This window comes from Helicoverpa zea, chromosome 31, assembly GCF_022581195.2.
Source record: "Helicoverpa zea isolate HzStark_Cry1AcR chromosome 31, ilHelZeax1.1, whole genome shotgun sequence".
NCBI classification, from domain to species: domain Eukaryota; kingdom Metazoa; phylum Arthropoda; class Insecta; order Lepidoptera; family Noctuidae; genus Helicoverpa; species Helicoverpa zea.
The window spans coordinates 17,757,544-17,779,739 of NC_061482.1; the positions used below are offsets into that span (position 1 = coordinate 17,757,544).

Genomic DNA, 22,196 nt, shown 5'->3' on the forward strand with positions numbered 1-22,196 from the left:
TGTTTTGATTCTTTTATTACCGATTATTATTAAGTTATCTTGCCAATTTCTTGTCTAATAAATCTAAACTAGATTTATAAAGTACTCTGTAAACATGTGAATTGAATTTTTGACTAGGTACTTATTATAATAACAGGACCTAAATGGATTTTGTCAATATCAACAATAACATGTTATTTTGATTATTTTAACGTTTAAATGCGATTGTCTAATTACAATAAGCATTCTTGGATAATTTAACAACTTTGCAAAGTAAAAGTCTTGTAAGAATCTAGTTAGATTAAGCTAAATCTTAATAATGTTGTATCAAGTAAACGCTTGGCGCGCTTTCGCGCGCTTTGGACAGAGTTGTTGCGGAGAGGGGTCATTGTTCGAACGTCCTATAAAAGGTCATGCATTTGATGACGAAATCAGTCTATCTTCGGATTAGACTCATTATAGAGCTCCTGCTCCCGACAGAACTGTCGGTTTCCTTGGTACAGCCTCGCTGTATATTCACATAGCTGTATTGGCATACGATACACTTTGTACTTGGGTGGCTTACGCCGCTGTACGGACTGTGACCCTAGTCTAGGGTCTGTTCGTTTCGCCATATTATCTACAAACATACTTTGTATGTGGGTGGCTTACGCCGCTGTACGAACTGTGACTGTACAGTCTGTTCGTGTCGCCATATCATTTACTAACATACTGTGTATGTGGGTGGCTTACGCCGCTGTACGAACTGTGACTGTAAAGTCTGTTCGTGTCGCCATATTATTTACTAACATACTGTGTATGTGGGTGGCCTATGCCACTGTACGAACTGTGACCGTAAGGTCTGTTCGTGGTCTACCTAATTTATTGTTTTAAACTGTATACTGTGTGGATTATTATTTTGTGTAATTAAACATTGTTATTTTGTATTAAAGTCTTATCTATCCCAATAAAATGGGGACTCCAAACCCTGATGGTGTACCGTTCGGCTCTCCTGATCCTACATCAGAAGTGGGATTAGGTGAAGCCCGGGAATCGGAAGGGGTTGGTGATCCATGGCGAGCAATGTTAGAACTTCAGGGCCGTAATATGGCTCAGCTAATTGATGCAATGAAGACTCCCACCACACCGTCTAATGCAATTCGCTTGCCCGATTTTGATCCCGATTCACCCGATTCCAATGCTCGATCTTGGAGTACAACTGTTGATGTTTGCCTATCTGAAAAACCCCTTCAGGGCGGTCCACTTATTATTGCCCTTAGTAAAGCCTTGAAAGGCAGTGCTTCCGTATGGCTTTCCCAAGTATCGTATGCCGGCATGACCTGGCCAGACTTTAAAAGTATCTTTCTTTCCCGTTACGATGTGTCAGAAACTATCGCTGCTACTCTCATTAACCTTCATAACAGTCAACCAAAAGAAGGTGAATCTTTAGCCTCATATGCCAGTAGACACGTCACTTCGCTGACGTCAAAATGGAATAGCCTGAGTGTCGAACAAATTGCCGTATCCACTATTCTGGCCCATGTTTCTAAATTTGATGTTCGTGCTCATCGGTTAGCTTTTACTACCGAAATACCTACCAGGCATAAACTTCAACAGGAACTAAGTGTCTTGTCACATCTTAAGAGGAAACCTCAGTTCTCCACTGACCATGTCTCTTCTGAACCTAAAAGGTTTAAGCCAAGTACAATAGTTTGTCACTACTGTGGCATAGCAGGGCATAGAGCTATCAACTGTCGGAAGAAGGCCGACAAAACCAAACATCCTGGACCAGCTAAGTCGTCGCTCGCAAAGAATGTTGTCTGCTACCGCTGTGGCGAGGCGGGTCACGTCGCGCCACGCTGCCCAAAGACAACCGGAAAGCGGCCGGAAGGTTCAAGCGAAGGCGCCGGGAGTCGGGCTTCAAGCGGTCATTCATCCACGAAGCGAGTTGAAGCCTGCGAAGTACGACCTAGCACTGGTGTTCTACGTCACTCTGGTGAGACGTATTCATTTTGTTATGACTCTGGGGCTGAATGTTCTCTTATTGCTGAAACTTTTGCTAAACAATTCTCTGGCCAGCGTATTTGTTGTGTTGTCAATATAATGGGAATAGGAAATTCTAGTACATTATGTACCGAACAAATTCTGAGTGAAATAGAAATAGACGGTTACAATTTAAAGATACTCTTTCATGTAATTCCGGATGCCTATATAAGTCATAATATCATGATAGGTCGTGAGATATTAAAATTGGGTTTTGCCGTTAACATGACCGAAAATAGTCTTACCATCACAAAGGTTAAGAATGTTGATCAATGCTCTATTCCTGAGACTCCAAATTTTAATGAGATTGACACTGACATTCCACCTGAATATAAGAGTCAGTTGATTGAACTCCTTCAAAAATACTCTCATGCCTTTGTAGAAGGTTTACCACGTACTCGAGTCACGACAGGTGAACTTAAATTACGTCTTATTGATCCACATAAGACGGTTAATCGCAGACCATATAGACTTACCCCTGACCAAAGACAATTAGTTCGTTCTAAAATTAAGGATTTAATAGATGCTAAAATAGTGAGACCTAGTTGTTCTCCATTTGCAAGTCCTATTTTGTTAATAAAAAAAACGTGATGGATCTGATCGAATGTGTGTAGACTATCGTGAGCTCAATAGTAATACTGTGCCAGATAGGTTTCCGCTACCGCTTATAGCTGACCAAATTGCAAGATTATGCGGTGCTAACTTCTACACCTGCCTTGATTGTAGTTCAGGGTTTCATCAGATACCTGTTCATCCGGATAGTATTGAAGCTACTGCTTTTGTAACACCCGATGGTCAATTTGAATATTTGGCCATGCCATTTGGTTTACGAAATGCTCCTAGCGTTTTCCAACGTGCAGTAACTAATGCGTTAGGTCCTTTAGTCCATTCATATGTCATCATTTACATTGATGACGTCATGGTGCCCAGTAAAGACCCCAGCGAAGGCTTACATCGGTTACAAGAAGTCCTTGAATCGTTGTCTAGTGCAGGATTTTCGTTAAACCTCAGTAAATGTTCTTTCTTAAAGCGTAGAGTAGAATATCTTGGATACGAAATCACTTCTGGGGAACTTCGCCCAAACCCTCGTAAAATAGTAGCATTACGTAACTTAAAATCTCCCAAAACAATTCACCAGTTGAGGCAGTTCATTGGACTTGCATCGTATTTCAGGAAATTCATTAGTAACTTTTCGAAAATTATGAAGCCTTTGTTCTTCTTAACTACCGGTAAACAGACTTTTAAGTGGACAGATGAACACGAAAAAATTAGGCAGAAAGTAATTGCAATTCTTACTAATGAGCCAGTTTTGATGATTTACAACCCTGAATATCCTATTGAATTACATACTGACGCTAGTGCAGATGGTTATGGTGCCATTCTGTTTCAAAAAGTCGATAACAAGTTGCGCGTTGTGGAGTATTATAGTAAGAGAACAACTGCAACTGAAAGTAAATATCATTCCTATGAATTAGAAACTTTGGCCGTAGTTAATGCAGTAAAACATTTTCATCATTACTTGCAAGGACATAAATTCACTGTTGTAACAGATTGTAATTCCCTCAAAGCGTCACGCAGTAAGGTTGATTTATCTCCTCGAGTACATAGGTGGTGGGCTTTTCTACAGGCTTATGATTTTGATATTATCTATAGGGAAGGTAGATATATGAACCACGTAGACTGTCTTTCAAGAAATCCACTTCCACAAATAATTGACAAAGTGGAGCAAAAACGTGTTGATATTACAACTCTGTCTGATAATTGGCTTTTAGCTGAACAACAGCGCGATCCTGAGATCATGGCAATCGTTTCTAAACTCAAAAATAATTCTCTAACCCCTGATCTTGCCCAAAGCTATGAATTGCGATCGGGAACTTTATATCGTAAGATTCAACGCAATGGGCAAACTCGTTGTTTACCTATAGTTCCGAGAGCTTTTAGATGGTCTGTTATAAATCACATTCATGAATCAATCATGCATTTAGGTTGGGACAAAACACTTGAAAAGGTTTATGAGCATTATTGGTTTGATAACTTGTCCAGATATGTTAGAAAATTCGTAGATAACTGTATTACATGCAAAATTTCAAAATCGAACTCGGGTAAAATTCAAGCTGAGTTACACCCTATTCCTAAAGTTAGTATACCTTGGCACACAGTGCATATAGATGTAACAGGAAAACTTAGTGGAAAGAGTGATCTCAAGGAATACATCATTGTTTTAATTGATTCTTTTACAAAATTTGTCTTACTATACCATACAACTCAGATTGACGCATCCAATTGCATTAAAGCTCTTAAATCTAGTACCTCTTTATTTGGAGCACCTTCTAGGGTTATTGCTGACCAAGGTCGATGTTTTGCTAGCAAAAGCTTTAAAGATTTCTGTGATTCCCATAATATTGCTTTACATTTAGTAGCTACCGGTTCTTGTAGAGCTAATGGTCAGGTAGAACGTATAATAAGAACATTAAAAGGTATGCTTACTGCCGTTGAGACCAGCGATCGATCATGGCAAGATGCCATTGAAGACGTTCAATTGTCTCTTAATTGCACTATGAATCGTGTTACAAAATCTAGTCCCTTGGAATTAATGATTGGTCGAGTTGCTAGACCGCTAGGTTTATTAATCACAAACAGTGAAGAGATAGAAGTTAATCTATCTCATGTGAGAGAACAAGCAGCCCTGGGTATAACTAAAAATGCTGAATATGATAAAGACAGATTTGATAAAACTAAAGCTAAATTGAAAAGGTTTGAAGTTGGAGACTTTGTACTTATTGCTAATGAGGAACGGAATCAAACTAAATTAGATCCTAAGTTTAAAGGTCCTTATAAGATTTTAGAATTGTTAGATGGTGATCGATATTTGTTAAAATCTTTGAGTTCCAATAGAACTTACAAATATGCCCACGATCGTGTGCGAAAAATGCCTGAATGTCCAGTTATTATTAATGACGATATTGAAGATGATTCTTCTGGTACTGACATACAATAGCCGAGTTTGCAAGATGTCTATGTTGACTCTTGTTTTGGTTGTCTATGTTGACGCCTGGTTGGATGTCTATGTTGACTCCTGTGTTTTGGTTGTCTATGTTGACGCCTGGTTGGATGTCTATGTTGACTCCTGTGTTTTGGTTGTCTATGTTGACGCCTGGTTGGATGTCTATGTTGACTCCTGGATTTGGATATCGAACTTGACGCATGCGGGCTGTCTATGTTGACGCCTGTGCGTGTTGTCTATTTGATTCCAAATTACTTGTCGAATGTGTGATTTCGGCTGGGGGACTATGTCCCTACTTTTGTTGAGCTTTTGTATGGTCAGTAACAGAATAGATATTACGAATGATAATGAATCAATCACTTTTGACTTTTATGACTAATTCAGGATTTTTCTTAATTTACCCCGTACGCCTTTGTTTGTCAGAAAGGCCGAACGATATACTCCTAGAACTTTGTATTGTTACAGAATCACACGAGGTCGTGTAGAATGTCAGTTCTGGCCGTGTCGGAGATAGATCAATTACCACTGTGGATATCCGAACAAAAATGTGACAGATAGATGTCAATGTCAATCACCATTGTCTGTATCCAAACAAAAAAAAAACAACAATGTATACCATAGATCCATAGATAAGACCATAGATTTAAAATGGGTTCGCGCCCTGTTTCGTGAACAATAGTAATATCCAAATGAATGTTTTGATTCTTTTATTACCGATTATTATTAAGTTATCTTGCCAATTTCTTGTCTAATAAATCTAAACTAGATTTATAAAGTACTCTGTAAACATGTGAATTGAATTTTTGACTAGGTACTTATTATAATAACAGGACCTAAATGGATTTTGTCAATATCAACAATAACATGTTATTTTGATTATTTTAACGTTTAAATGCGATTGTCTAATTACAATAAGCATTCTTGGATAATTTAACAACTTTGCAAAGTAAAAGTCTTGTAAGAATCTAGTTAGATTAAGCTAAATCTTAATAATGTTGTATCAAGTAAACGCTTGGCGCGCTTTCGCGCGCTTTGGACAGAGTTGTTGCGGAGAGGGGTCATTGTTCGAACGTCCTATAAAAGGTCATGCATTTGATGACGAAATCAGTCTATCTTCGGATTAGACTCATTATAGAGCTCCTGCTCCCGACAGAACTGTCGGTTTCCTTGGTACAGCCTCGCTGTATATTCACATAGCTGTATTGGCATACGATACACTTTGTACTTGGGTGGCTTACGCCGCTGTACGGACTGTGACCCTAGTCTAGGGTCTGTTCGTTTCGCCATATTATCTACAAACATACTTTGTATGTGGGTGGCTTACGCCGCTGTACGAACTGTGACTGTACAGTCTGTTCGTGTCGCCATATCATTTACTAACATACTGTGTATGTGGGTGGCTTACGCCGCTGTACGAACTGTGACTGTAAAGTCTGTTCGTGTCGCCATATTATTTACTAACATACTGTGTATGTGGGTGGCCTATGCCACTGTACGAACTGTGACCGTAAGGTCTGTTCGTGGTCTACCTAATTTATTGTTTTAAACTGTATACTGTGTGGATTATTATTTTGTGTAATTAAACATTGTTATTTTGTATTAAAGTCTTATCTATCCCAATAAAATGGGGACTCCAAACCCTGATGGTGTACCGTTCGGCTCTCCTGATCCTACATATATATATATATGCGCTTTATTAATATTTTTACAGTATAGTTGTTTTATTTTTTTTACAAACTGTACATTATTTCACAGTAGACTAAAACTAGTAAAAGGCGTCGAAAATGGTTCCTCATCGCTGTCAACCGGCAATGTTGCATTGCAAAAAATGCAAAAAACGGGGATAGCCGGACGCATTGACACGTTGGGTAACAAAGTTTTTAAATAAATAATGATTCATTAAATTATTTCAGGGGTTATCATACACTTTCCTCTTTATGTACATTCAACGTGTCAGTATTAGATTCCGTAGATATTATCTGTAAGCATTTATTCAAGAGGTGGATTACCTAGTTTCTCGTTTGAGGTCTGCCCAACAATTTCAAGTTGGACTGACGAATTAGGTAAAGTAAGTGCCTAAGTCTTACGTATGATTTGTAAGTTTAATATTATACGTTGACCATACGTAAACTATTACACGATCAAATCACGTGGCATTTGCTTTTAGAACTGATAATTTAATGAAGCTGTCGGCTTTTGGTCGCATCATAAACGCTGTCACTGTTGTGAGCTGATGTGAACGTTGCTGTCAGACTTTGATGAAAAGGAGATAATGAAAACGTGATTTTACACACGAGTTAAATTACTACATTTAGTTCAGCCACGTTGTGATTAGGTATCGCGGACGTTAACTTGCAACTTCGCACTAAGCTCTCTCTGGAGATGCTTTAAGATACAAACTGTTTGAATTACGCTGGTTCTGCAGCTTGCCTAAGTTCGTAAAATGTCATGAAAAGTGTCAGTAAACGTAAGTCTATGACATGTGGAGGAAACAGAGGTAACAGAAACTGAAATAAAAAGAATGATTCTTATAATAAGTAATGTAAGTTTTTGTTAATGTTTTCACAAAAATAAAATCGTTTTGGATTTAAAAAAGACAGGAAAATAAGACTGAAAGATACAAAGTTTGACGTTTTATTTATATTTAAAAAAGACAGCAAAATAAGACTGAAATATGCAACGTTTGACGTTTTATTTATATTTTTAATCCATTTTGTTTGAAACGTGGCAGTAAAAAGCTTACGGATAGGTACATACGTACATCAGAATAACATACAAGCAACTTTTTACCCTAGAAAAGTTGTACCATCAAGAAGCGTGTGAAACCACTATTCTCAAACGAAACACAAAAATTCTCTATCTTGTTACGTGGCGAAAACCGAAAAGAGAATTGACACCTTTTGTATCGAATAGTTTCGAAATTTGTTTGTGGCCAATGCAATTTATGTGACGTCACGGCAGGAGTACGCTGCAATGTACCAGTGGGACAATGTATGTGGGTAGGTATACCACGTTGGACTGTACCATTGGGACCGTGTACAAACGTGTGTTTTTGTTTTTATAGACTTAGGTACTCTGTGTGGGAACTCCAAATGTGTGTCATAGTTTTGTTTCAGTGTTTTACTGGTCCCAATTAGGCGACAACCTAAACGTCAGGTTTCTTAAAACAACTGTCTACTATGAATATTTTCGTCCAATATTCAAAGTTGTTTTAAGAAAAACGGATATTTATGTTGTCGGTGAAAATGAGTCGGTGATATGACTTTTATGTAGCTGTGATTTCAGAGAGATTAAACCAAACTGAAGTTTTCTGTGAAACAATTTGTCAAAAAGGCATTTATTTAAATATAGTATTTTGAATTAAAGGAAAACTAAACATTTAATCTGCCGATTCGTGAAACCATGTGTGTGAAAAATTCAATCTCATGGATCTCATATTTTTCAATATTATAAAATGAAACATTAACATGTGATGTAGGTAACATTACTATTCAACAAACACTTGGCCAAAACAGCAAATTATCACAAACGCTCGTTACATTCGTATACTAAACTTTCTTACCTCCTCACCATACGTACTAACAAATGGGAGGACGTCACAAAATGCTAGAAAACCATCTCTGCTGCTAACCCCTCCCCTCCCCGTCCCACACGCCCTTCACCCCCTGGGACACCTTGCAGGCACGTGATCACGTACATAGTTGATTTAGATCACAAATTCACAGGCATCGTGATCGGAGCACTACTGACAATTGTTTTTCCTATGTGTGCTCGTTTGCAAGATTGCGTGCTATTTGTCTGCAGTTATTTGTTTTAGTGAATCGTGAGATGAGTCTATTGTAGGTTGACCGGGTAACTGGGTTGAAGAGGTCAGATAGGCAGTCGCTCCTTGTAAAATGCTGGTACTCTGCATTAGGTTAGACTGGAAGCCAACCCCAACATAGTTGGGACAATTCTAGGTGATAATGATGTGACGTGAGTCTATTACACATTGATTTTAGGGTTTCGTACCCACAGGTTCCTATTACTCGGAAAACAGGAACCTGTCAGTAGATTTCACTGTTCGTCCGTCAAGAAGCTGAAATTCATGAACCGTGACTGCTAGACAATTGTCACGGATGGTGTATTTCTGAAGTTATAATACATATACTGAAGTCTAGATAGTGTAAGATAAGTGTACATACACAAAACGACATTTTTGCATGTTTCATAGAGAACTACTCCGCCTCACATTTGGCCGTTTTTTTTAATGTCGTATTTCTAGATTCCTTAGTACATACAGATATAGTAACAAACTATAACGACGACGATAAAATTTTAAGAAAAGATACTATAATCTGGCAGATTACTGCAAAATCAATACATTTGGCGTAAGTTTACATTTACATTTCCCAAAGACTGTAGTTATTTACTTTATGACATTTCCCCGAAAATAAACACACAAACTACTGAAAATAACATCCAAAATCCAGCCATTAAATCTACAAAGCAGAAATTATTTACTACCACTCCAGAAGCATTAAAAAATTAGCAATTTAATTTAACGAGGGAACAAGACATAGCTACGTAGAACACGGTACGGCTTCATAAAACTGGATACTTAATAAATCTAAAAAAGTGTCGCGAAGCCGGCAGCCGAGACACGTGCGGACGGAATTCATTGTAGCCATATTGTACAGGACGCTGCTGCCAAGAACAAATAAACATCTGGATACGGTAAAGAATTAAAGTAAGGAGATTTTTCAATTCGATTTTTTTGACGTTGTAATTAGGTATCATCATCATATCCCAACTGTGTAGGAGTCGGCTTCCAGTCTAACCAGATGCAGCTGAGTACCAGTGTTTTGCAAGGAGCGAATTCCTATCTGACCTCAACCTGTTACCCGAGTGGTAAGACTGGTTGTCAGACTTACTAGCTTGTGACTGCCAATGATGTTCTGTGGTAGCCGGGACCTGCAGTTTCTGCCATTCGAAACACAGTCATTGGTGTGAAAGTACATATGTTCGTACAGTATTAGTAGAATGAAAGTACTTCCGATTTTAGACATTATATCAAGAGATAGTTTAGAAGTTGCAATCACTAATAGGGCTACTTTAAAAGTTGCTTTATACTGTTACCATATTTTGTAATTTCCCCCGCTTCCCGTGGCATCATATCCAAGTAATCCTCCTCGATTCATTTAGCTTCATTAATTGTTAGTTTCCTTTTGTTTTTAAATACTTCTGATATGTATAAAGGAGCTATTAGTTAACGTGACTTTTTATTAGCCTGTGCAGACGTCTTTGCTAACGGTTACGAACCTTAAAATCATGACGACTTCGATGGCGCAATGGTCAAAGCCGAACCTGATGTCCCGGGTTCTATTACCGGTTCAGTCGACATTTGGGTGATGAGCATGCTTGTTGGCCGGGGTCTGGGTTATAATATGTAGCTACATATAGTTTGTCAGTCGTGTTAACACCCATAATACAAGTTAATTAACAACTTATCATAGGTTTAACTTACCGTGTGTGAAAAGGTGTCCCAATAATTTAAAATCTATGATGCCGCGTCCACTTTTTTTAACGCAATGTTCCACAATATCGCTTTCAAGTTTCAATTAACAATTTACAGTTTGATCTCGCAGCGGGAATGATAACCGTTACCACATTCTGAACCCAGTTATCCTCTAAACTGGTTACAAATAACAACTATGCTTAATTGAGTGACCCCTCGTGAAACGAATTTTCTCCTCGCAATTCTAGGTCTTCTTGATGAGAATTCCATAGGTATTGTGAAACATCTATAGCAATTGTTTACAGACTGTTTATGTGGATGTTTGCTCCTCTTCAATGCTAAAACTATCCAATGGATTTTGATGGCACTTATGTAATCCAAATCCAAACTAATATTATAAATGCGAAAGTAACTCTGTCTGTCTGTCTGTCTGTCTGTCTGTCTGTCTGTCTGTCTGTCTTTTCTTCACGCCTAAACTACTGAACCGATTTGTGTGAAATTTGGTACAGACATAGTTTGAAACTTGAGAAAGGACATAGGATAGTTTTTATTACAAAAAAAAAAAAAAAAAAAATTATTCCGGACATATAGCGCCATCTATTGGTCAAATCAAAAATATGCTGGTAGTCACTATTCCACGCGAACGAAGTTGCGGGCAAAAGCTAGTATAGCCTATATTATCAAAAAATAATATGTCATAGGCTTTTTTATTCTATGGGTGGGAGGTAGTTAGGCGATATGTCTACCTACGTAGTCTTAGAAATACACATTATGCCTATAAATTATTTTCAAGTATATTATCTATCTCAAGGCCTTTTATCATAAAGAGAAGACACGAGTATTGATTATTAAAGCTCAAGGTAAAACTGGTATTTATAAGTTTTTAAATCCCAATTTCCTTAATGATTTTTCTTAGATACTGTAAAGAAGGACGCACAAGTAGGGTATAATTGGGGGTTCTGATGATATTCTAATCTGATCGGTTTTCTGGAAATGCAGAACCCCCAATTATACCCTACTCTCACATTTATCTAAGCTAAATGCTGAACGCATCGAACAATTCATAAAAAAATGTTTCGTTTGGCTACGTTTTTTTTTGATAAATATATGTCCACCGTTAGCCAGTGCTGTCTTAAAGAATATGTAAACCTGATTAAAGTAAATAATAAAGAGCGTAATGGTATGTAAAGTTATATGCATTCTGGCAGGGGCTCATCATCCTAATTATTTAGAACAACAATAGCTCTTTACTATAAACCCAAATCAAAGGCCAAGACGTTGAATATTAATTAATGAAGCCGATCAATCAAGCGGCTCTGTATTTGTCGCGCCACACCCGCGCTGCGTCAACATCGCACGGTGGGCCCACGCGATACAGACTTTGAGTTTATACAAATATCTATACAAACTTAAGGACTAAGTTTGTACAATTTTATACAGAAGTAGCTTGTGTCCGCGGTTTCACCCGCGTCCCGAATGGTGACAAAAACTATGCTGTTTCCTTCTCCCGGGTCTAAGCTACCTCCCCTCTAATTTTTAGCTTAAAAGGTTTAGCCATTCTTATAAATGTGTAACTAACACGACTTTCTTTTATTTATATAGATATTTATACAGACTAATTGGGCTTGGACTGTCATTAAACATCCATGGCAGTCGTTACGGATAGTCAGAAGCCAGTAATATGAATATGAAAATATGTTTCTGACTAATCATGGCTCAGACTTTCGTATGCATGATTGACAAAATTCTATGATTTTCTGTGTGACGTTGGTATGTTGCACCATTAATTTCGTTTCGGCATACATGGCACGTTTGAATTGCCCGCCATGTGCAGTAGCCAATGCGATCGAACCCCCGAATTAATTTACGATGCTACAAATTGGATTCCGTAGGTTAGTTTCAGATTTTCTAGTGAATTTTGGATCCGCGGCAAACGAAGTAAAATTCAATCGGAAAGCCACTTTATGATACCAATAACAGTGGTTAGGAAAGCTGAGCTTTTCGAGGGCTTGATTGGATTTTGGTGCTTTTAAAATTTTACAAAATATCTACTATTGACTTTTAGGAACGCTAGTTAAGTGGCTATCGTTGTAAATACTACGAATTTATGACTACGCGTTTTAAAACCTTTTATTTACTTTAAGCATATTGAGCATTTTTTTTCACGTTTAAGAGCTAAAAGCAGCATTGGAGGTGGTAAAAGGTGTGTGCTTTTGGAGGATGGGTGTGTGATACTTGATCTTCAAAAAGTGCTGATTTTGAGCCAACTTTGACAAAAAGACTTTTAATTAACCAATTATGTATACTTCTTCATAATTTAGCTGTGAAGTTGCCATTGATCAAAATGATACACCTTATCTAAATACTCAAACGAAATAACAAAATTGAGAAATAATTAACGTAGGTAATTATTATCACTTTTCAAAACATGTTCATGTTCTATATAATATGTACCTATACTTTGAGAGTTAAGCGTCGTGTCGTGTTACACAGACAGAATGAAGTTTGTGCTGACACCACCGCCGACCGCCATGCACTGTGGTCAAATCTTCACACCTTTTGAGGAAAAAGTTTTGAGGAAAAGGAAAAACTCAACCAAATTATTATTTATGGATCTATTTACTTACCCCCTTACTTATAAAAATCTCTAATCACCTTCTAAGCAACGTTTTAAGTAATCACTACGTAAGTCTTAAGTAGTGATTACTTAAAGTCTTAAGTAGTGATTAAATGTTAGTTAAGACATGCTTAATCAACGTTTATAAGTAAGACATTACTTAAACAGCCCTTAAGTATTACTTATTATTTAATTCACGTTTATAAGTAAGGCTGTAAGTTTTTGGTGGAGGTCATTAAGCTTTTGTTCCTAGACATTTTCTTTATTACATAGGTACTATAAGAGACGCCCCCGCCTGAGCAACTAAGTTTAGTTTAGCTTGTTCTTAAGAAACAGAAGCACTCTCTAGCTTTACTTCACTCTGTGCGTCACTTATTAGGCAATATTACACTTTCCTAGTAGGTCGAACCTTTGAGGAGTTTTATATTAAAAGTAGTATGATGAAAGCAAAAGTGTGCGTTTCACCTTTTGGGAAGTTTAAAATGATCTTATTATGGCTCTTTCTGTGAAAATTGACAGAAATTCACAATAGACAGGGTCCAATGTGTAACGTCAAATAGGTAAAATAAAGTTAATTACAAAATGTAGTGCATAAAATTTTACAAACATTTCTTTTAAAAAAAATTGTCCAGCACGGGGCGTATTTTACCCAGTGTCCGCCGACCACTGACCGCTGTGGCTGCATTGTTCAACCGCAGCAACCAACGTGTTGTTCTACCAATTGTTTTTGTTGCATCCATCATTGTATACAGTTGTAGAATGTACGACGATTTTATTTTACACTCATTTCAGACTCGCACCTCTTGCTGACCATGCTTCTTCAAAAAACCTGCCACAAGACCAGTTTTAGACTGTATTCAAAACAAACTAACTGTCAGCCACCGAATGTGAGCAACGTTACGCATTTTATTGTTTTTCCATACATATTCACTTTTTATTCGTTCACATCTAACCGACGATACGTTATGTGTAATATGCATAGACGCTGACAAATTGGTTTGAACATGTATGTATAATGTGCGGGTGAAATCTTGGAACTTGATTTGAAGCAGAAATATTTATGAACCTAAAACGTGGTTTAGCTTAGCATATTGTCAGATTTCAATTTAAACCAAAGTTCCAATTTAAACATCTCTACTACGACTAACTAACAGATGGTCAGTACAGTTATATCCGATATCAGCTGTGGAGCTAAGATTATTAACTCGCCGACTGGTCTAACCTCAAGTGTCAGAACTTTGATTCTGAAGACGAGTTTGATGCCTACTTTCGATTTGAAGACACTTGCGAAGATATAGGATTATGGAAACTCGCTGTTACTTCATCTCGAGGGATCTTCTTGCCGCAAACGGATAGAAGGCCTAAAACTGTCCCAATTGATTATAAGCTGCTATAGAAAACTTAATAAACAAGTTCATTTTTTCACCTATGTATGATATTAGAAAGAATAGACAGAACAAATAAATATTGCTGGGGACTTTGTTCCACCACTTCTTCTTCCCAGCAAAAACACATAGGAAGTGCTGAAGATACTGATTTTCAGCCTACTTTGAATAAATGACTTTTGATATTGAAAAAAATATATAAAGAAAAATATAACCGATGTAAAATACAGTTTTTTTTACATTCTTAATTGCACTTTAGATACCTTTTTGAATCTGCAAATAAAATACTTTTTGAATGATTTTCAACAAAAAGATGACAAGAAAACAAGATTTAACAAAAATAGTTTAAAACAATTTGATGATGATGATGATACCGTGTGTTTCTTTACTTATCGTAATATCAGTAATTAGGAACATTCAATAACTTCTAACCACTTGAATATCTATCCAATACATTAAGCTGTATATTCAAAGGAGATAGCAAATCCGCTTATGAGTTGCACTATATAGCTGCGATCACGATTGCATGAGGTTTATCGCACGAGCCGATTACACGCTCAGCTGTATTATTGAATAGTCTGACCACAGATCTGATCGTGTTGTGTGTAGTCAAACTGAGATTAAAACACTTCCGATTGCAAGTTTGAATAAATGTCTATTATGTTTGATGCAACTCTGAACGATCACTGTACAAAAATGTATAAAATATATATACGTTCTGATATTCTAAAGCTGAGGAGTTTGTCTGTTTGAAGGCACTAATATCATGAACTATTTTACAAAAAATATTTCGGGATTAGATAGATTATCGAGGAAAGCTATAGACTATTTTTATGGCGTGAATCCATTGGCAGATGCCAGTATTATAATATTGCAAACCTCTTTTATACACTAAAGACCATACATTTCCCATTAAAGGTACATCATTTATCGTTTCTTATAAACTCGAAATTACTTACTATAATAAAATTGTCTTGTTCTTCTCTTTTCGTTCTTACAGTTAGGGTGGGTTCCCACTATGTCGTATCGACTAATTTACTTGTATAAATTACTATAAATTGTGTCGTTCTAAATGTGAACACCACCATTTACGGCCAGTTTCTTCATCAAAAGTTAAAGTTAAAGTAATGTCTAAAGTAAAAGTAACGGTCAAATTCGTTTTTTCAAGGCTAAAGTGACAGCAAAACTAATAGAAAAATTGAATTTGACCATTACTTTTACTTTAGACATTACTTTGACTTTTACTTTGGCTTTAACTTTGATGAAGAAACTGGCTGTTAGACATATAAGCCACGACACATAAAACTACACGATTATCTGTCGTCACGACACGGTGAGAATGCGCCCTTAACCTACCTAAAAAGTCAACTATATCGCCGTGAAACAGTTTCTACGAAATCTTTAGCTCATCTCAACACAGTCGTAATTAAAATGCTAACCAACATTTAAGAGCTAAAGATACAAGTTGAACCCAGGACAACTACTTAGGAAAACTTTTTATCAGGATTCATGAAGTAGAAGAATAAGCGAGTGAAACCAGGGGCAGGGCTTGTTAACTAAATGACTGTAAAACATTGTCTTTTGTTACACTTTGTATTTTGACGTAAAAAGTTAAGTCCATAAGATAGATTTATCAGGACGAGATAGTTTTACAGTTTGCAGTTACTGCTAGAAATAATAAATTAGCCAGTCTCAAATTTCGAAATTAGTTGGAAAAAACTTGAAAGGTATAAAATATGATTTATTAAGATAATGGACGCAATCGCAGTATTTGTATTCAAGGCATAACAACGATCACGGTGTTAGGTGCAAATAAACACTAGATGACTATATCAGATTATTTGAATTAAAAATGGTTATTTAATTAGGCTATTAATGCGTTTAACTTTGCCTATAGGTATAAATTTACTATCATAATTTCTAAATTTAAAAAAAAAACAAATTCCATGACACACCCGTGCCCCATTAACCCTAGATAGATAACCATATTTCGCTGTACACTAAAGATAACCATACGTCGATTCGACGTGCGAATGTTTGAGTGAGCATATTTTAGATTATGTATATACTATGTTTATAAATGTGATATTATGTTTTAATATCTTTAATTATATGTTGATAAAATGAAAAACATTAGAGTTTATTTATATTTTTATAAGAAAAAAAAATTAAGTACAAAACAAGATAATTTTTACTTTTCGAAACATAAACGTTTAGCAATCTTTCCATCATCCTTATAATTTATTGTGTAAACTTTTAAAAATCATTTTTTTTTAATCTCTAGTATATAACAAATTAAAGTAAATTTAATTTTTATTCATTTTAGCATGCAAGGCACTTAGGGCAGGCGCTAGACTTGAGCTCTCCACAAATGAGATTTTTGCAGCTGTCGGACATTGTCTTTGTCATCCTTCTAATTTTTAAAGAACAAAAGGCACAATATTTCCTTTTTTTTAGCTCAGGTACACCTTCATGTTATGTGGGAGGTTTGGCTGGTCTTTTTGGCAGTATACTACTATTTATTTCTTTGATATTTATCGGCAAAGTGACCATTTTACGCCTTGTCTACATCCATGGGGTCATCAGGCTACCGCTGAGTTTCTTCATAAAATCTCTACGACCCAGCGGTTTTTCTTTCTTACAAATCATATTATCAGCAGCAGATACTCTGCCACGTGTTCTGTCTTACTCGCCGTCCAAGGATGATCGCTTTTGCCACTGAGAATTTGACGCTATGGCATGACAATACAACTCGGCATAGTTAGCGAAGCACTTTCAGAAATTTCGGGGTTATTTCCAAACATGTCTTCAGCATCAGTGTTTCCCTTCACTGGTGCACTGTCTTCAAAGTCTTCTGCATCACTTTGTACTTCATCTTCTAATAAACAGTCATCAGTTTCACTGTCCGACACCTCAATCTCTTCATCGCTTGTTTCACGCAACAACCGACAGGTTGCTGCATCGTCTGCACGGTTTCGTGACGTCATAATGTAATTTTTATCGTGGCCTATAACAAGTAAAAAAAAAACGAATAAAAAACATGTAAATTTATGCTCAAAAAAAGACAATAACACATTTTCCCAGCAACAAAAAACGAACACTGAGCTCACTGTACTGAGCACGCACGACGTTACAGTTAATTGTGGCCAGCAGAGAAACAGCCGGGAACATATTGTAATGTACAACGTTTGAGAGGTTTCACATTCAAGAGAACTCTGACACGCAAGGGGCTAAAAACATTACTAGTGGAGCATCTACGAAAGCTAAGCCATTGAAAGGTTGGAATGTAAGAAGACAGAAAGTAAACTGTAGGTACTTGATAACAATCTCTAGCAGACAGCACTAATAAGAAAGAAAATATCTCTGTCGTGCAATACTCTGCAATTTCTTTGCACATTGCCTTCTCTTGTGTGAGCTAGAGCTTGTTATCTTGGTCTTTCTGTATTTCTACGTCTTGTCCTACTGCCAAAGCGACTGACTGAACAATGGCGATGTATCCTCTTGTGTGTATGTATATGTATCTGTATGTATATATCGGGTGTGTCGTTCATAATCACATTAAATGAAATGCGTTAATATACTGGTTAATATATGTCCATTAACACAAAGAAAAAAGAAAAATACGTAAAAATAAAAAAAAATAAATAGAATAAAAATATGCGAAAATTAGAACACCATATAAAAGTCAGTCATTACAAAAAACTGTAATTCTCCCTTGAAAACTGACAGCTGTCAACTGATCAAAACATTCGATACTCCTAACTTTATCTCTGCTTTACACATGATGTTGTAAATTATAAAAACGAAAAATGACTCCTGTGGCTAAACCACTGAATGGATTAGGTTATTTTTTTTACAATTCGCCATAGAATATCATAAAGTATATGCGATGGAATTTAATGTGATTGTGAACGACACACCCGATATATCTTTTTGTTGTACATTTGTTTTCCTTTTTGCGTCATTTATTCCTTCCTACCAGGGCCGACTCATCGAACGAAGCGCCCGTGGCCAATGGACTGACCGAATTCGGAGAAGTAAGCGAATTTCAACCTTATTGTTTGTGTAGTAAGAGCTATGCGATGCTATGCTGTTGTTAATATGGAAGGATGAAAATGTCGATTTGTTTAGTAAGGAATGTGGGAATTATGTGTGGCCGAGGAGAAAGGATGCGTGCCAGCCCTATGTATACCCTACGTATAGCCTTATGTAACTCAGGTTATATATTATATAGGCAGCCCTAACGACAGTACTTCATTACCGATTTAAGGGTACTTAGACCACTCTGGTACATAAATTATGGAATATATTTTAATGCATTCGCCGCTCCAAAGTTTCAGATAGCTCATAACAGTTTTAGTAGCAAAAGATGGTCTCACGAACTATTTTAATATTCCGTATTGTAATTTTATTATTAAAGTGAGAGCATTAAGCTCTTGCTTGTGCCCGCAACTTTGTCTGCGTTCCCGTCTAATAAGTAATACTGTGTACTGAGAATTATGAATTCTATGTGTACGTCTCATCGTATATTAAATTCTTGTCATGACAAAAATAAGAAGTACTCAAAATGTCCACTAATTTTCTTATGGAAATCTCCTATTAAATTCATCGCTGACACCATTTTAAAATAGCCGTGAGTTGAAATAGACTACAGCCAAGCTTCCAAAGCTGATCGTCTATTCTCGAAACCTTTCTGGAAATTCATGTTAATGCATGATATTTTCAACACGGAGCCAGTTCGGCAGATCATTAGATTTCTATTTTCCTCACCTCCGTCGTCTGGCCCCGTTTCATCAATTTCTGAACGTTCCACACTAATATTAGATATTAAGTGAAACGCGTTTCATTGTGAATTGGTTAGCTCTTTTTATTGGATTTTAAGCGATGTTAGATGAAGTTATTCTTTGATGACTATATTCATAGCATTTTTGGTTAACTTCGTTCATATCGCTAATTATAAAACAATAGAAAATCAATTGTGTCTCGTGTAAAACTGTGCTCCGCCATATGTCCAACGGGTAAATATTTTTGTGATATTCTATTAAGTTACTTACATTTATTATCCTTTATTTAGGTTCTTCAAACCAAACCAGCACATGTGTTTCTAGGGAGTTTGTTGCGCTACTTCTTGCTCCCAGCAAAAACACAAAAGTAGAGGTGGGGATTTTGTAACTAGCAAGAAGTGCTAATTTTAATCCTAGTTTAAACAAAAACATTTAGATTTTCAAACAACAAAAATAAAATAAAGATTTAAATGATAATAACTTAAAGCGAAACCCATAAAAGTATAACATCATCTCAAAAGCAAGATAACATCGTTCTCAAAACCGAGTAACATCGCGTCCAATCTTATTTGCCATAAACCATCAACCCTGTCCTTCGCTACACTTAAAGTCGCCATTTTCCGTAGCCTTCAGAAAATTGAAATATAATCACAGGCCTGTCAGTTCTTCTCATTAGCATGTTATTAAATTGTCCTGGCAACATCGCTTTAAAGTTACATGAATGGTCCTTTTGGTACTTCGAGTCTTAGGACCAAGGAGAACAAAATGACTAGCGGAGATGTCATAGCGCAAAATCTAAGAACGTTGCGCGCCTAAATGCGGGTGTTCGGGGGACGAGGAACGTTACCAACTCCGCCCTCAACCATTACCAATCCCGCCTATTGTTTTTATAACAAAATCACCAATCAATAAAGACCAATCTTTGACAGATTGACAAGAAACCCAAAGGCCTCGTTAGTTCTACTAACTGATCTAGCCTACCGTACGTGGCTTGACCTACCAAAAGGTGCCTGACATACCTTCCTTATGGCATCACCGCTATATTTCCTTCCTCCGTGCATAGGACCAAGGCTGTGTGGTAGACATCTTTGTGAGCGCATGTAAGCTGGGCTCACTTTGATGATTTAGGCGGTCATTCGTGTAATTAGAAACGAATCCTCTTGTTTCTTATTGCTGTTATTGTGCTAGGGTTGCTGTGAAGTACTTACTGAAAGTAAATCAAATCATCATCATCAGTACTGAAAGTTAATTAGAGAGAGGAAACAAAAAGAAAACTTAAAGTTTTTCTTTTATACTTAAATAGTTTAAGAATGTGACGTTGTAAGCTCAGACTGAAAATAAAATTGACTTCACTTCGATATTACAAAATTAATCCTTATTGATAATATAAAAGCTAAAATAAGTTTGTCTGTCTGGTTTTCACGGTAAAACTATTGAACTACTTTTTTAAATGTATGGCTTATTATATATTTTTTTCCAGTATTTTTAGTTACTGCCTATCTGACTTCCTCGACCCCTTGGTATGACTGGTATATGGCTGATATAAGGAAATTAAATGCAGTTACCATAACAAATATCATGAACGGTGTGACATCCCTACGATAGAATTTGGGAAGATGAATGTGTTGGCAGACACTCGTGATGAATGGCCTCAATTAGACTGATAGTTAATCGATTATCACGCTATACTCCTGAATTAATACGAAACTGTATTAACAGATGCAAACTCTAATTTATTTGGTCCATCTTGGATTCAAATAGCACTTTTTGAACGTCATTTACAAAAGACAGCCCCTTAAATGTAGGGCACGCCACCATAGTGGCGGTAAGTCCCCTCTTTGAGGAGTGGCTCGGGAGGAGTCACGGCGCCCTCACGTACTGCATGACGCAGGTCCTCACCGGACACGGTTGTTTCGGGAGGTATCTGCATCGAATCGGTCGTGAGGAGGCGCCCGGGTGTCACCACTGTGCTGATAGCCCCGAGAACACGGTGGACCACACAGTCCAGGCGTGCCCCGCATGGGAAGGGCACCGACGGGTCCTCGTTGAGGCTTTAGGCGGCGGCGACCTCTCGCGTCCGGCCCTGGTTCAGGCCATGATCCGGGGCGAGAGGGAATGGGATGCCGTCGCCTCCTTCTGCGAAGCAGTCATGCTCGAGAAGGAGGCGGCGGAACGTCAGAGAGTTCGCACCTCTCGCCGCGCTGGAAAAGGTACACCATGGGCGCCGGGTGTCGCGAGACGACTCCCGGCCACCGTAGCCGTGGGTCTGTGGGCGGTGAGTTCGGGTTGCTCATCGCTCATGTCTATTTTTAGACAACAGACCCGTGTCAGCGGCGCGCGTTGTTCCACGCGCTCCTCAAAGAGATGTCAGCAACCCCAGCGGGGTCCAATAGGGCCAAGGCCTGCCGGGGCTGCGGGTTGTTCGAAAGAGATACCGCGGCCCTAGCACATAAAAAAGCCTACGACGGAACACTACGGTTTTTAGTCAGTAAGAGTCTGACACTCCCTCACCGCTGCTAACCCACAGCGGGAGGGGTCATTTGATGATTTTTGAATGAATGAAATTTGAATGTTCACCCTTCATCACTTCTTATGTGTTTTTGCTGGGAAGAAGAAATAGGTGTAGCGGAAATCATGATAACTTTATGTATGAAACTGTGAATAGAGTACGTATTGTATCTAAACCTTTCTCACGAATAAATCGTTATAGTAGTAAAAATCACACAAATATCTATGCAGTAGTTAAAGAGTTTATCGAGAAAAAGCCTAGGCAAAGAACTCTGTTTCATTCCTTAATGATAAAAAATTCCAAATCAATCAGAAATTTTAAAAGATTTTCATATTTCAATTGTTTGGCAGAAAATCCACTAGTGCGATAGCTCTGCACTGTTAAAAAGTCAAATGTTAA

At 37.4% G+C, this 22,196-nt stretch overlaps 1 protein-coding gene across 1 annotated transcript; it reads left to right on the top strand.

Annotated features, from left to right (window-relative positions):
- Window positions 1-808: 808 nt before the first annotated feature.
- Window positions 809-5,874, top strand: LOC124645468. Its single transcript, XM_047185278.1, has 2 exons — window positions 809-1,954; window positions 5,471-5,874. Exons 1-2 carry the CDS (start codon window positions 931-933, stop codon window positions 5,488-5,490), a joined length of 1,044 nt encoding a protein of 347 aa, XP_047041234.1. The 5' UTR covers window positions 809-930; the 3' UTR covers window positions 5,491-5,874.
- Window positions 5,875-22,196: the final 16,322 nt, after the last annotated feature.